We start from the raw sequence: 14,235 nt of genomic DNA, 5'->3' as shown, positions 1-14,235 counted from the left end.
ACTACAAAAGACCCAATCACCTAAATCTGAGAAACATGAGTGTTAAGCATGCAAAATGTAATCCATCTAACCAAGGAACTCTTTGGATCTAAAAACAAGTTTGCTAACCTATACACAAGTTGAAGAGGAAAGAGCTTTTCCAAAAAGATTGAGTCCTCACTAAATGGATCCTTATTGTTCTACCAAATCCAGATGTCATCATTCTGGGGATGCCTGTTTATCTTATATCTTCAGCCCATAGCTCCAATACTCCCTGGGCTGGAAGAGGATCATTCCTGCCTCCTGAAAGGAAGCACAAGGAACTGCTGTAAGCAGGAAATCTGTGGACCTTCAGAGTATGGAGACACTCCAGAGACATGGCTCCAAAGAATTTACTTACCCTCAGAGAACAGGTTTCCTACTCACAATTAAGAGAGACAATGGCATTAACACAAGTTTACCCTCACCAACAAGCTATCCACCAAATCAGTAATGTTTGAGAATCCTCAGTATTTACAATCTAGTCTGCATTCACTGTAAATTTGTTTTCTGAATATCAAATTATCTTTCCTAAGAAAGTCATAATACACTGCTTGGCAATGTCTCAAAGAATCAGAAAAAGGGTAACAGGACCCAAAACCTACTCACTGACTTAAAATATTCTAGAAAGCTTCTGCTCAAAGGTACTGTATCTATCGAGTATCTATGGAGACTACATATGACTGAAATACCGATTGCCTCAGTACCTCCCTCCCATTTTTGCTGGCCAAGGAGGTAAGGAAGCAGAAACTGAGGTAAGACTATACTGGGATACACCAAGAAGCAGCTGGAAAGGGAACAAAAATATCCTGTAAAAATTTGGTAAAACAAATATGCTATAATCTTTCAGTTAGTTATCCACAGTTCTAAGACTATGAATTAACTCACTGAAAGGTGTATTCAGAATATCAATAAAGTCCCAATTGTTCTACAAATCAACTGAAAGTTTGGAGTGTCTCCAAGAAGGCTCTGTTCTTCCCTCCGAATGTTTTCCAAGTTATGACTATGTCTGTCTGAACCTGTAGCCCCTCTGAATATTTATGAATATGCTTTATGCTTACCATTAAACAAGGAACTGGTTTTTCAGATTATCAAAAAGGTATAATAGATAAAGCCATCTAAAAATCTCACTCCCAAATCTGTGAAGGGCTCCAATTTTTAAAATGATTGAGTAATGAAAGAAAATGCTTACCCCTCAAGACAGCCATCTTCACTATCACCGTGGTCACTGCATGGCTCTAACAGTATACCTACAGACTGACAAAAAAGAACATAACTGCTGTATTAACGGAGTTCCCAACACTCATGTACGAGAAGAGGTTTCCAACCTAAATCACGGTATTAGACTACAAGTTAATCAAATGCCCCCTTTTAATTCTTCATAAGAGTCTACAGGTGTTGGCATCTCTTTTTCAAGATAGTAATTTATCTTTCTCAAAACCTGAGGCATATGCATGTGTGTGCATGTGTATAAAATGGATCTGCATACTCACTACACTATTAGGTAAGAAGTACTGCTCATATTATCACATTCCTTTCCTGTCCTTAGAATTCTTTCCTCCAAAAAGGACAGCCATATGGTCCCACCTGCCAACTGCTCCTTCTGTTTCTTCTCAGCCACAGGTTAAGTTGGTAACTTCCAAGCAGATAACAGAGGAATCATTTGATTCACCAGATCCCTTTATTATATATACTCGAAATAACAACTGTAAACCTCAGAAACACATACGAACACTCCCCCTATTTTCTAATGAGTCTAGTGACACCATCCCATCCCTATTCCTTCCCCAAACAGATACTGACTGAGTCTAATACAAATATCCCGTGCATTACTACGAATTACATAAAATTCTCAATGTTTCTGATCATCACCTCTGAAATCAAGAGACAGCTAGATTCTTAAAAAACTACCACTTGTCCAGTTTTAATATGAAAGACACTTCATAACTATCTGGAAAAAGCTATTAAATTCTCCCTTTGCCAACTATATATCTCTGTGAGGCTGACTTGTCTTCATGTACTTCAAACAAAAGAACTTATAGTAATAGATTGAATGCAGAAGCAGGTATGAGAAACCAACTTAACTTTTATTAAGACAGACAAGCAGTAACAATATTTGTAAATATGTAAAACAATACCATTCCTCAAAGCACAAAGTGTTTTATATAACTTTTTATTAAGTTAAAAAAAAATTTACAGTACCTTGAGTGAATTTAATAAACATTCTCTAATTTTTCAATTTTAATTTCTAATGTGGTAAATACTGATAAATATACCTATGTAAATAAAACCTTTCTGGGATACTCAATATCTTTTAAGAGTATCAAGAGGTCTTGGGGCGCCTGGGTGGCTCAGTGGGTTAAGCCACTGCCTTCGGCTCAGGTCATGATCTCGGGGTCCTGGGATCGAGCCCCGCATCGGGCTCTCTGATCAGCAGGGAGCCTGCTTCCTCCTCTCTCTCTGCCTGCCTCTCTGCCTACTTGTGATCTCTCTCTGTCAAATAAATAAATAAAATCTTAAAAAAAAAAAAAAAAAGAGTATCAAGAGGTCTTGAGACTCAAATTGTGAGAACCACTGATCTACACATCAGACTTCAGCAACCTTTCTGTTTAGAAGATAACTTTAAATTCTTAAATATGGGCCCATGAAATAATCATTACTAGATCCAATATTTAAAATAAGTCTTCATGTTTTATTCAAAGAACCAGGTTCAAGTCCCAGCTCTACCTTTCCTTCACAAATAAGAGTATAACAATCACTTAACTTGCCTATGTTACAGTTACTATGAGAGAATCAAATAGCTTAGAAGAAAAACATAAAATTCTATTATAAAAGCACACTATTACATCACCAACTTTAACCTACAATTCAATACACTATGAAAAAAAATGAAATACATCTAAAGACTGATTGTAATACCCACATGCTTTTTAGCCAGATTTAAGCAACATAATTTTTAAAATTTTATTTATTTATTGGAGAGAGAGAGAGCACACGCATGCAAGCACGAGTGGGAGAGGGAAGGGCAACAGGAGAGAGAAATAGATGCCCCACTCAGAAGGGAGCCTGATGCAGGGTTTGATCCCACAAACCTGAGATCACGACCTGAGCTGAAGGCAGACTGCTTAAACAACTGAACCACCCGGGTGCCTCTGGGCAACGTAATTCTTAAAACGAATACAGAAAAGTAGTTAAAAAAAAAAAAAATTGGAGGCAACATAAAAGATGCTGCAACAGAAAACAAAGCTGATACACTGATACTCCAGCAGTGAAGAAGGAGATGAGATGCAGAATAAGAAGGAGAGTTATCTTCTACATTACTCCCCAACAGAAAAAAAAAAAAAAGAGGTATTAAAGTATATCCAGACTTCAATTTAACAAAGAAACATACTTTTTTGAGAAACTACGTTTTACTTCCTCAGAATTCACTCTATACAAAACATTCATTCCTTTGTATATGGGGGAAAAGAGCTTGTTTTTTCTAAATTATCAGCTAGCAAAACAGTCCATACTCTTCCTACCTTCTCTTTCCCAAAACCATCAGGTCCTCATAAGAAAAGTCTGAGGAGGAGGAGGCGGAGTCAAGATGGTGGAGGAGGAGTAGCAGGCTGAGATGTTAGCAAGAGTTCAGCCAGAGAGTTATCAAAATATTCCAAACACCTACAAACCCAACATGAGATCGAAGAGAAGAAGAGCAGCAATTCTAGAAACAGAAAATCTACCACTTTCTGAAAGGTAGGACCTGTGGAGAAGTGAATCCGAAGTAACAAGAAGATAGACTGCAGGGGAAGGGGTTGGCTCCCGGCAAGCAGCAGAGCAACGGAGCACAGAATCAGAACTTTTACAAGTCTGCTCCACTGAGGCACATCACTCGAGAGGCTAAGCAGGGGTGAAGCCCTCTCGGGGACAGCATGGTCACAGAAGGATCAGGGGTGTCTGAGTGTAGCAGAGCTCGCAGGTATTAGAGCAGGGAAGCCGGCTACAGAGACAGAGCAGAGGAGTGAACTCTCAGCTCGGGGTTACCCTAAACTGTGATCCGTGGCCCAGTCATGCCACAGCTCTTTGAGCATGGACCCCGCAAGTGGCAGATCCCGGGGAAACCACCCCCCGCAAGAGCGGCAGGAATCTGCTGGGCTTGGAGACTCCAAACGGGGCTATGTGCCAGAGACAGAAACACTCAGTAACAGGCCGGGTTAGCTCAGAGTGCAGCCGGACACCAGGGAAACAGGAGTGACTGAGCGCTTTTCTCTGAGGGAGCACTGAGGAGTGGGGCCCCAAGCTCTCGGCTCCCCCAGGCCAGAGATTGGGAGGCCGCCATCTTCATCCCTGTCCTCCAGAGCTCTACAGAAAGCGTTCAGGGAACAAAAGCTCAAAAGAGCAAACCAGAGCAGATTACTTAGCCCCGCCCCTGGCAAGGGTGGTGCAATTCTGCCTCAGGCAAAGACACTTGAGAATCACTGTAACAGGCCCCTCCCCCAGAAGATCAGCAAAAAAATCCAGACCAAGCTCATTGATCAAGGAGAAGAGCGGAATTCCAGAGGAGGGGAAAGCAAAGCATAGAATTCATGGCTTTCTCCCCATGATTCTTTAGTCTTGCAAAGTTAATTAAATTTTTTAATTTTATTTTTTTCTTATTCTAATTTTTTAAACTTTTACTCTTTCCTCTTTTAACGTTTTTTAACTAGTTTATCTAAAAATACCTTTCTGTTAAAAAAAATCTTCTTGAACCTTTATTATTATAGTCATATATTATCCTTCATTGTATCTAACTATCTTTTGTATACATACAGGGTTTTTCTTCTAAAAAATTTTGGGATACAACTTTTTTTTTTTTTTTAAAGACTTTATTTACTTATTTATTTGACAGAGAGAGAGAGAGAGAGAGAGAGAGAGAGAGACGGAGATCACAAGCAGGCAGAGAGGCAGGCAGAGGCAGAGAGAGAAGCAGGCTCCCCACTGAGCAAGGAGCCTGATGGGGGCTCGATCCCAGGACCCTGAGATCATGACCTGAGCTGAAGGCAGCAGCTTAACCCACTGAGCCACCCAGGCGCCCTGTGGGATACAACTTCTAATAGATCAAAACATACCCTAAATCTAGCACAGGGTTTGTTCTAGCACAGCCTGAACAAATTCTTTCCACTTTCTTTTTCTTTCTTTTCCCAACCAACTTATCAACTCCTTTTTTTAGAATGTTTTTTAAATTTTCATCAATACAGTCATATTCCATCCCTTCATCGTGTTTACCCTTATTTTTGTATATATATGTGTGTATGTGTGTGTCTGTGTATATATATATATATATATATATATATATATATATATATATGTATATGTGTGTGTGTGTTTTTCTTTCTTTAAAATTTTGGTAGGTTTCTTCTAAGAGATCAAAATACTCCCAAAAATCAAGAGGGTGGCTCTTTTCTATTCACCAGTCTAATACATTTTTTTTTTTCTTTTTCTTTTTGAACTACTTTAACCCCCTTTCTTCAACCCACAATTTGGGGTCTCTTCTGATTTGATTAACGCACATTTTACTGGGGTCTTTGTTACCCTTTTAGTATTTTATCCTCTAGTTCATATATTCTTATCTGGATAAAATAACAAGGCAGAAAAACTCACCACAAAAAAAAACAACAAAAACAAAACAAGAGGCAGTACCAAAGGCTAGGGACCTAATCAATACGGACATTGGTAATATGTCAGATCTAGAGTTCAGAATGACAATTGTCAAGGTGCTAGCTGGGCTCAAAAAAGAGAAACCCTGTCTGGAGAAATAAAAGAACTAAAATCTAACCAAGCTGAAATAAAAAAAGCTATTAATGAGGTGCAATCAAAACGGAGGCTCTTACTGCTAGGATAAATGAGGCAGAAGAGAGAGTTTGTGATATAGAAGACCAAATGACAGAGAATAAAGAAGCTGAGCAAAAGAGAAACAACTGCTGGACCACGAGGGGAGAATTCAAGAGGTAAATGATACCATAAGACGAAATAATATTAGAATAATTGGGATTCCAGAAGAAGAAAGAGGGGGGCAGAAGGTATATTGGAGTGAATTATTGTAGAGAATTTCCCTAACATGACAAAGGGAACAAGCATCAAAATCCAGGAGGTGCAGAGAACCCCCCTCAAAATCAATAAAAATGGGTCCACATCCCGTCATCTAATAGTAAAACTTATAAGTCTTAATGACAAAGAGAAAATCCTGAAAGAAGCCTGGGACAAGAAGTCTGTAACATACGATAAAAATATTAGATTGGCAGCAGACTTATTCACAGAGACCTGGCAGGCCAGAAAGAGCTGGCATGATACACTCAGAGCACTAAAAGAGAAAAACATGCAGCCAAGAATACTATATCCAGCTAGGTTATTATTGAAAATAGAAGGAGAGATTAAAAGCTTCCAGGACAGGGGCGCCTGGGTGGCTCAGTGGGTTAAAGCCTCTGCCTTCGGCTCGGGTCATGATCTCGGGGTCCTGGGATCGAGTCCCGCATCGGGCTCTCTGTTCAGCAGGGAGCCTGCTTCCCTCCCTCTCTCTCTCTGCCTGCCTCTCTGTCTACTTGTGATCTCTCTCTGTCAAATAAATAAAATCTTTAAAAAAAAAAAAAAAAGATAAAAAAATAAAAGCTTCCAGGACAAACAAAAACTAAAAGAGTTTGTAAATACCAAACCAGCTCTACAGGAAATATTGAAAGGGGTCGTCTAAGCAAAGACAGAGACTAAAAGTAGTAGACCAGGAAGAACAGAGAAAATATACAGTAACAGTCACCTTATAGGCAATACAATGACACTAAATTCATCTCTCTCAGTAGTTATCCTGAATGTAAATGGGCTAAATGCCCCAATCAAAAGACACAGGGTATTGGAATGCATTAAAAAAACAAAACCCATCAATATGCTGTCTACAAAAAACTCATTGTAGACCCAAAGACACCTCCAGATTTCAAGTGAGGAGTGGAAAACAATTTACCATGCTAAAGGACATCAAAAGAAAGCTAGGGTGGCAATCCTTATATCAGATAAATTAGATTTTAAGCCAAAGACTATAATAAGAGATGAGGAAAGACACTATATCATACTCAAAGGGTCTGTCCAACAAGATCTAACACTTTTAAATATCTATGCCCCTAACATGGGAGCAGTTAACTATATAAGCCAATTAATAACAAAATGAAAGAAACACATCGACAATAATACAATAATAGTTGGGGACTTTAACACCCCCTTACAGAAATGAACAGATCATCCAAGCAAAAGATTAACAAGGAAATAAAGGCCTTAAATGACATACTGGACCAGATGGACATCACAGATATATTCAGAACATTCCATCGCAAAGCAACAGAATACACATTCTTCTCTAGTGCACATGGAACATTCTCCAGAATAGATCACATCCTGGGTCACAAATCAGGTCTCAACAGGTACCAAAAGATTGGGATCATTCCCTGTATATTTTCAGATCACAATGCTCTGAAGCTAGAACTCAATCACAAGAGGAAATTTGGAAAGAACTCAAATACATGGAGGCTAAGGAGCATCCTACTAAAGAATGAATGGGTCAACCAGGAAATTAAAGAAGAATTGAAAAAATTCATGGAAACAAATGATAATGAAAACACGACTGTTCAAAATCTGTGGGACAAAGCAAAGGCAGTCCTGAGAGGAAAATATATAGCGATGCAAGCCTTCCTCAAGAAACAAGAAAGGTCTCAAATACACAACCTAACCCTACACCTAAAGGAGCTGGAGAAAGAACAAAGAAAGCCTAAACCCAGCAGGAGAAGAGAAATAATAAAGATCAGAACAGACATCAATGAAATAGAAACCAAAAAATTAACAGAACAAATCAACGAAACTAGGAGCCGGTTCTTTGAAAGAATTATAAGATTGATAAACCCCTGGCCAGACTTATCAAAAAGAAAAGAGAAAGGACCCAAATAAATAAAATCATGAATGAAAGAGGAGAGATCACAACCAACACCAAAGAGAAACAATTATAAGAACATACTATGAGCAACTATATGCCACCAAATTTGACAATCTGGAAGAAATGGATGCATTCCTAGAGACATATAAACTACTACAACTGAACCAGGATGAAATAGAAAACCTGAACAGACCCATAACAATTAAGGAGATTGAAGCAGTCATCAAAAATCTCCCAACAAACAAGAGCCCAGGGCCAGACAGCTTCCCAGGGGAATTTTACCAAGCGTTTAAAGAATTAATTCCTATTCTCTGGAAACTTCCAAAAAATAGAAATGGAAGGAAAACTTCCAAACTCATTTTATGAGGCCAGCATTACCTTGATCCCAAAACCAGACAAAGATCCCATCATAGAGGAGAATTACGGACCAATATCCTTGATGAACACACATGCGAAAATTCTCACCAAAATACTAGCCAATAGGATCCAATAGTACATTAAAAGGATGATTCACCATGACCAAGTGGGATTTATTCCAGGGCTGCACGGCTGGTTCAACATCCGCAAATCAATCAGTGTGATACAATGCATTAATAAAACAAAGAACAAGAACCCTATGATCTTCTCAATAGATGCTGAAAAAGCATTTGACAAAGTACAGCATCCTTTCTTGATCAAAACTCTTCAAAGTGTAGGGATAGAGGGTACATACCTCAATATCATCAAAGCCATCTATGAAAAACCCACTGCAAATATCATTCTCAATGGAGGAAAAACTGAGAGCTTTTCTGCTAAGGTCAGGAACATGGCAAGGATGTCCACTATCACCACTACTATTCAACATAGTTCTATGAAGTCCTAGCCTCAGCAATCAGACAACAACAACAACAACAAAAAAAAAAAAAAAAAAAGAAAGAAAGAAAGAAAGAAAGACATCCAAATTGGCAAAGAAGAAGTCACTCTTTGCACATGATATGATACTTTACGTGGAAAACCCAAAAGACTCCACTCCAAAACTGCTAGAACTCATACAGGAATTCAGTAAAGTGTCATGATATAAAATCAATGCACAGAAATCATCTGCATTTCTATACACCAACAAGACAGAAGAAACAGAAATTAAGAGTCAATCCCATTTACAATTGCACACAAAACCATAAGATATCTAGGAATAAATCTAAATCTAACCAAAGACGCAAAGAATCTATATTCAGAAAACTTATAAAGTACTCATGAAAGAAATTGAGGAAGACACAAAGAAATGGAAAAACGTTCCATGCTCATGGATTGGAAGAACAAATATTGTGAAAATGTCTATGCTACCTAAAGCAATCTACACGTTTAATGTAATCCCTATCAAAATACCATCAAGTTCTTTCAAAGAAATGGAACAAATAATCCTAGAATTTATATGGAACCAGAAAAGACCCTTAATAGCCAGAGGAATGTTGAAGAAGAAAGCCAAAGTTGGTGGCATCACAATTCCATAGACTTCAAGCTCTATTACAAAGCTGTCATCATCAAGACAATACGGTACTGGCACAAAAACAGACACATAGATCAATGAAACAGAATAGAGAGCCCAGAAATGACTCTCAACTCCATGGTCAACTAATCTTTGACAAAGCAGGATACAATGTCCAATGGAAAAAAAGACAGTCTCTTCAACAAATGGTGTTGGGAAAATTGGACAGCCACATGCAGAAGAATGAAACAGGACCATTTCCTTACACCACACACAAAAATTTGAGACTCAAAATGGATAAAAGACCTCAATGTGAGATAGGAATCCATCAAAATCCTTGAGGAGAACACAGGCAGCAACCTCTTCGACCTCAGCCGCAGCAACTTCTTCCTAGAAACATCACCAAAGGCAAGGGAAGCAAGGGCAAAAATGAACTATTGGGACTTCATCAAGATCAAAAGCTTTTGCACAGCAAAGGAAACAGTCAACAAAACCAAAAGACAACTGACAGAATGGGAGAAGATATTCACAAGTGATGTATCAGATAAAGGGCTAGTATCCAAAATCTATAAAGAACTTATCAAACTCAATACCCAAAGAACAAATAATCCAATCAAGAAATGGGAAGAGGACATGAACACACATTTCTGCAAAGAAGACACCCAGATGGCCAACAGACACATGAAAAAGTGCTCCATATCACTTGGCATGAGGGAAATACAAATCAAAACCACAATGAGATACCACCTCACGCCAGTCATAATGGCTAAAATTAACCAGTCAGGAAATGACGATCACTTGCAAGGATGAGGAGAAAGGGGAACCCTCCTACACTGTTGGTGGGAATGCAAGCTGGTGCAACCACTCTGGAAAACAGCATGGCGGTTCCTCAAAAAGTTGGAAATAGAACTACCCTACCACCCAGCAACCACACTACTAGATATTTACCCTAAAGATACAAATGTAATGACCCGAAGGGGCATGTGCACCCAAATGTTTATAGCAGCAATGTCCACAATAGTCAAACTATGGAAAGAACCTAGATGTCCATCAAAAGATGAATGGATAAAGAAGATGTGGTGGTATACACACACACACACACACACACACACACACACACACACACACGAATACTATGCAGCCATCAAAAGAAATGAAATGCTGCCATTTGCAAGACATGGATGGAACTAGAGGGTATTATGCTGAGCAACAGAAGTCAATCAGAGAAAGACAATTATCATATGATCTCCCTGATATGAGGAATTTGAGAGACAAAGTGGGGGTTTTGGGGGGTAGGAAAGAAAAAAATGAAATAAGATGGGATCGGGAGGGAGACAAACCATAAAAGACTCTTAATCTCACAAAACAAACTGAGGGTTGACGGGGGGAGTGGGGTATGGAGAGGGTGGTTGGGTTATGGACATTGGGGAGGGTATGTGCTATGGTGAGTGCTGCTAAGTATGTAAGCTTGACTATTCACAGACCTGTATCCCTGGGGCAAATAATATATTACATGTTAATAAAAAGTTTAAAAAAAGAACAGCTAAAATAAAAAATAGTAATAAAACAAAATAAAAATTCTGCAGAGCAAAGGAACCATCAACAAAATGAAAAGTCAACCTTTAGAGAAACTTGCAAATCATATACAGACAGTCCCTGACATCCAATGATTTGACTTGAATTTTTCAGCTTTCCAATGGTGCAAAAGCAACACACAGTCAGCAGAAACCATACTTTGAATTTAAATTCTGATTTTTTTCCCCTAGGATAGCATTCTTCAGAAAAAATTGGGAAAAAGGAGAAAAACTTTTAAAATGAATGAAATTCAACCATAATACTACCAACAACCTCAGATAACATCATAATTTGTTTCCTTCCAGGCAAATATTCTTCAATATTTTATATCTAATTCCCAACCCAGTGATGGTTCCTGATCTTTACTAACAGGATGTATGCTCTCAGGATTTATTATCAAGACAAGTATGTGTCAGCTTCTAATACCAAAGGAACATATAAGGGGGTTCGTGGGTGGCTCAGTGGGTTAAAGCCTCTGCCTTTGGCTCAGGTCACGATCCCTGGGTCCTGGAATCGAGCCCCACTTCGGGCTCTCTGTTCAGCAGGAAGCCTGCTTCCTCCTCTCTCTCTCTCTGCCTGCCTCTCTGCCTACTTGTGATCTCTGTCAAATAAATAAATAAAATAAAATTTTAAAAAAGGAACACATAAAGCAAACCTAAAACAAAGATTTTAGTCTTTGCATTTCTTACCTGGTTATTTTCTTCATCCTCAAATACAAAATCTTGCTGCATAACTTCATTGTCTAAATTAGTACTAGCCACAGGTTCTGAACAGTCTCTGTTACTTTCACTGGCATTAATAATATCATCAGCAATATCAACCCTAGTAATGAAGATTAAAAAAATGGATCAGGCCATATGTTAAATATGTAATGCCTTTTAAATAAATAAGTATCAATAATGATCTGAAACTTTCACTTGTTAAAGAAAATGTGTCCTTTTCATAAAACTTCACACTTTCTTTATTTTGCCAAATTAGATTATTAAACACACTCAGTTTATCTTTGTCTCTCTAGGAATTCAAACTACTTTGTTATTCTCTCTGAAAATTTTCAAAAACAAATGAATGGCTGAAAGAATAATTTATGTATCAAAATAATTTCCCTTACAAATGCATACTCTCAATTATAATGAACTGTTCCAATTAAAATACAAGTCTACCACTAGACATGATAATGTCCAACACCTTATTAAGCATGATAGGAATAGCTTCCTACTTCAGATTTTTCATGTTACATAATTTAGAATATGCAAAATACTGCAGCAGGCTTTTGTTTACAGAGACAATACCACCATCAATGAAGGAACATGAGTTACTTCCCAGAGATAAAAATAAGATTGAGCATGGGCATGGGTTTCAGGATCTCTAGCTAAGCTAAAGACAAACACCAAGGAATCTATGTATATTAATTATAACCTTTGAAACAGTTCTCCACAATTTCCAACTTCTAGTTACATTATTTTTTTTTCAGATGCTGCTTTTTTCCTTCATATTCAGCCCAAATAGTCCCTATGTTAACCCAGTTTTATCAGTTCTAATCATGCCTTCAAAGCACTACAAATCAGGGCCATAGAGCTGCACAGGCTAGTGCTGCCATCTATCTATTCAGATATACAGCACACCTGCAGCTGTACAATATGGTATTCCTAAAATAAACATATTGCAACCACTGGTTTTCAGATCCATTAATTTTTTCAGTTTCAGTTCATATTTAATAGCTATTCTAGTGTACTACGCAAACTTGGCCTTTAAAAAAAAAAAAATCTAACTCTTCAAAAAAAAGAAAGAAAGAAAGAAAGAAAGGAAAAAACGCTTTACACAATAATCTTTTTTTTTTTTAACCTCCTATGAATCCTCCAAACTTGGATCCATCTTTCTCATCTGTCCTCCAAATAAAATCTGGTAACTAAATACTATAAAATCACTGTATTATGGTCTCAAAGAAAGGCACCTATATATCCCTCAAGTGCAGGGCTGAGGTAACAGGAAAGGAGATAAGGCCTTTCATCCACTTAAAGGTAACAAGTCAGATGAAGAGTGGAAGAAAATCACAAATCACAAAGCACACATAGGTACTTTTAACTAATACAAAATTCAACTATTAACAGCTAAACTATTAAAAAAAAAAAGTACGTAGGGAGGGCAGCAGGGTAGTAGCTGGCATAAAATTTAATAGCAAAGGATGATTCTGTTCACCATTTCACTCAATGAGTAAATGCAACATGAGTGATGCCAATCTGTTCTCCCTGCACCTAGCTGTCTAGACCATTTCATGTCTCTCATGGTGTGACCATGTGTGGCACACAGTATGAGTCTCGTATTTTTAATGTTATTCTTCATACAACATAGTGAGGTAAGCTCACTACTTCAACTGATGTTCAGGAAGGAAAACCTGGCAGTACTGGATTTAATGTCTACTACCATAATGGATGATTTAGATTTTCAATGTTAAGTGAATATATGCAACATATATACAAAGTCACTTTCCACACACACTTTCAGAAATCCCCGAGATCCCATTATTTAAGTAAATTATGGTTTTTAAAAGATAAAACAATTAAAACAATTTTATATTTCTGAAAAATAATAGTGAAACATTATAAAAAGTTTCTTACTGGTTATTAGATCCTTCACCATCACAATTAAAACTTTCTGCTTCGTTATTACACACCAGACTCTGCTGTTGTAAATTCTTAAGATCATGATCTATGCTGCTCTGCAGATCAAAAAGGTGCTGTTCCACAGCTGCTCTAATTGTTCTTTCTAAAATGCTATAAAACAGAACACATGTTAGTGAGAAGCAGTCACCCTGTGTATTTGGCCACATAATTACAAATGTTAAAACGTGAGTAATAAAACAAATTATCAAGGTATTTAAATGGGTAAACCAGAGTAAAAAAAGAAACACATAAAAGGAATACATGATAATGGATTAAATTTTTAAAAGAAATTATCATACAAATCAATCATATCACTATTACTACTAAGGTGGGAAAGATCAGTTGTCCCAGTAATTCGTTCCTTGCTCCTCTACAGAAAAACCATTTAAACAGATTTTTTAAAGCTACATGTATAAAGCAAAATAATTTGTCAACATTCAGCTAAATCAAAGAAACTCTAGGGGTCCTGTCAACATTTGTTACATGAAGTTTACTTCTCAAAGAAAACTTAATAAAAAAAGATCTATGACATTTCTCAATCATTTCAGAAGACCAAAAAAATCATCTGAAGAAAGTTCAATCTTTATTTT

At 37.6% G+C, this 14,235-nt stretch overlaps 1 protein-coding gene across 4 annotated transcripts in view; it reads right to left on the bottom strand.

Moving 5' to 3' along the window:
- The window catches only part of LOC111141297 (family with sequence similarity 13 member B), a 57,247-nt gene that overhangs the window by 21,402 nt on the left and 21,610 nt on the right, over nucleotides 1-14,235 (bottom strand). For all 4 annotated transcript variants that reach the window (XM_022493751.1, XM_022493752.1, XM_022493753.1 and 1 more), the window contains 3 exons: nucleotides 13,601-13,756; nucleotides 11,675-11,807; nucleotides 1,211-1,275 (listed from right to left, as the gene is read on the bottom strand). In XM_022493751.1, the coding sequence (XP_022349459.1) occupies nucleotides 1,211-1,275; nucleotides 11,675-11,807; nucleotides 13,601-13,756 (354 nt within the window). The remainder of the gene's footprint in view (nucleotides 1-1,210; nucleotides 1,276-11,674; nucleotides 11,808-13,600; nucleotides 13,757-14,235) is intronic.

Source organism: Enhydra lutris, unplaced genomic scaffold (genome assembly GCF_002288905.1).
Source record: "Enhydra lutris kenyoni isolate GAN:26980312 unplaced genomic scaffold, ASM228890v2 scaffoldscaffold5, whole genome shotgun sequence".
NCBI classification, from domain to species: domain Eukaryota; kingdom Metazoa; phylum Chordata; class Mammalia; order Carnivora; family Mustelidae; genus Enhydra; species Enhydra lutris.
Note: the sequence above shows the minus strand (reverse complement) of the source record. Positions and strands in the feature narration are given on the sequence as shown.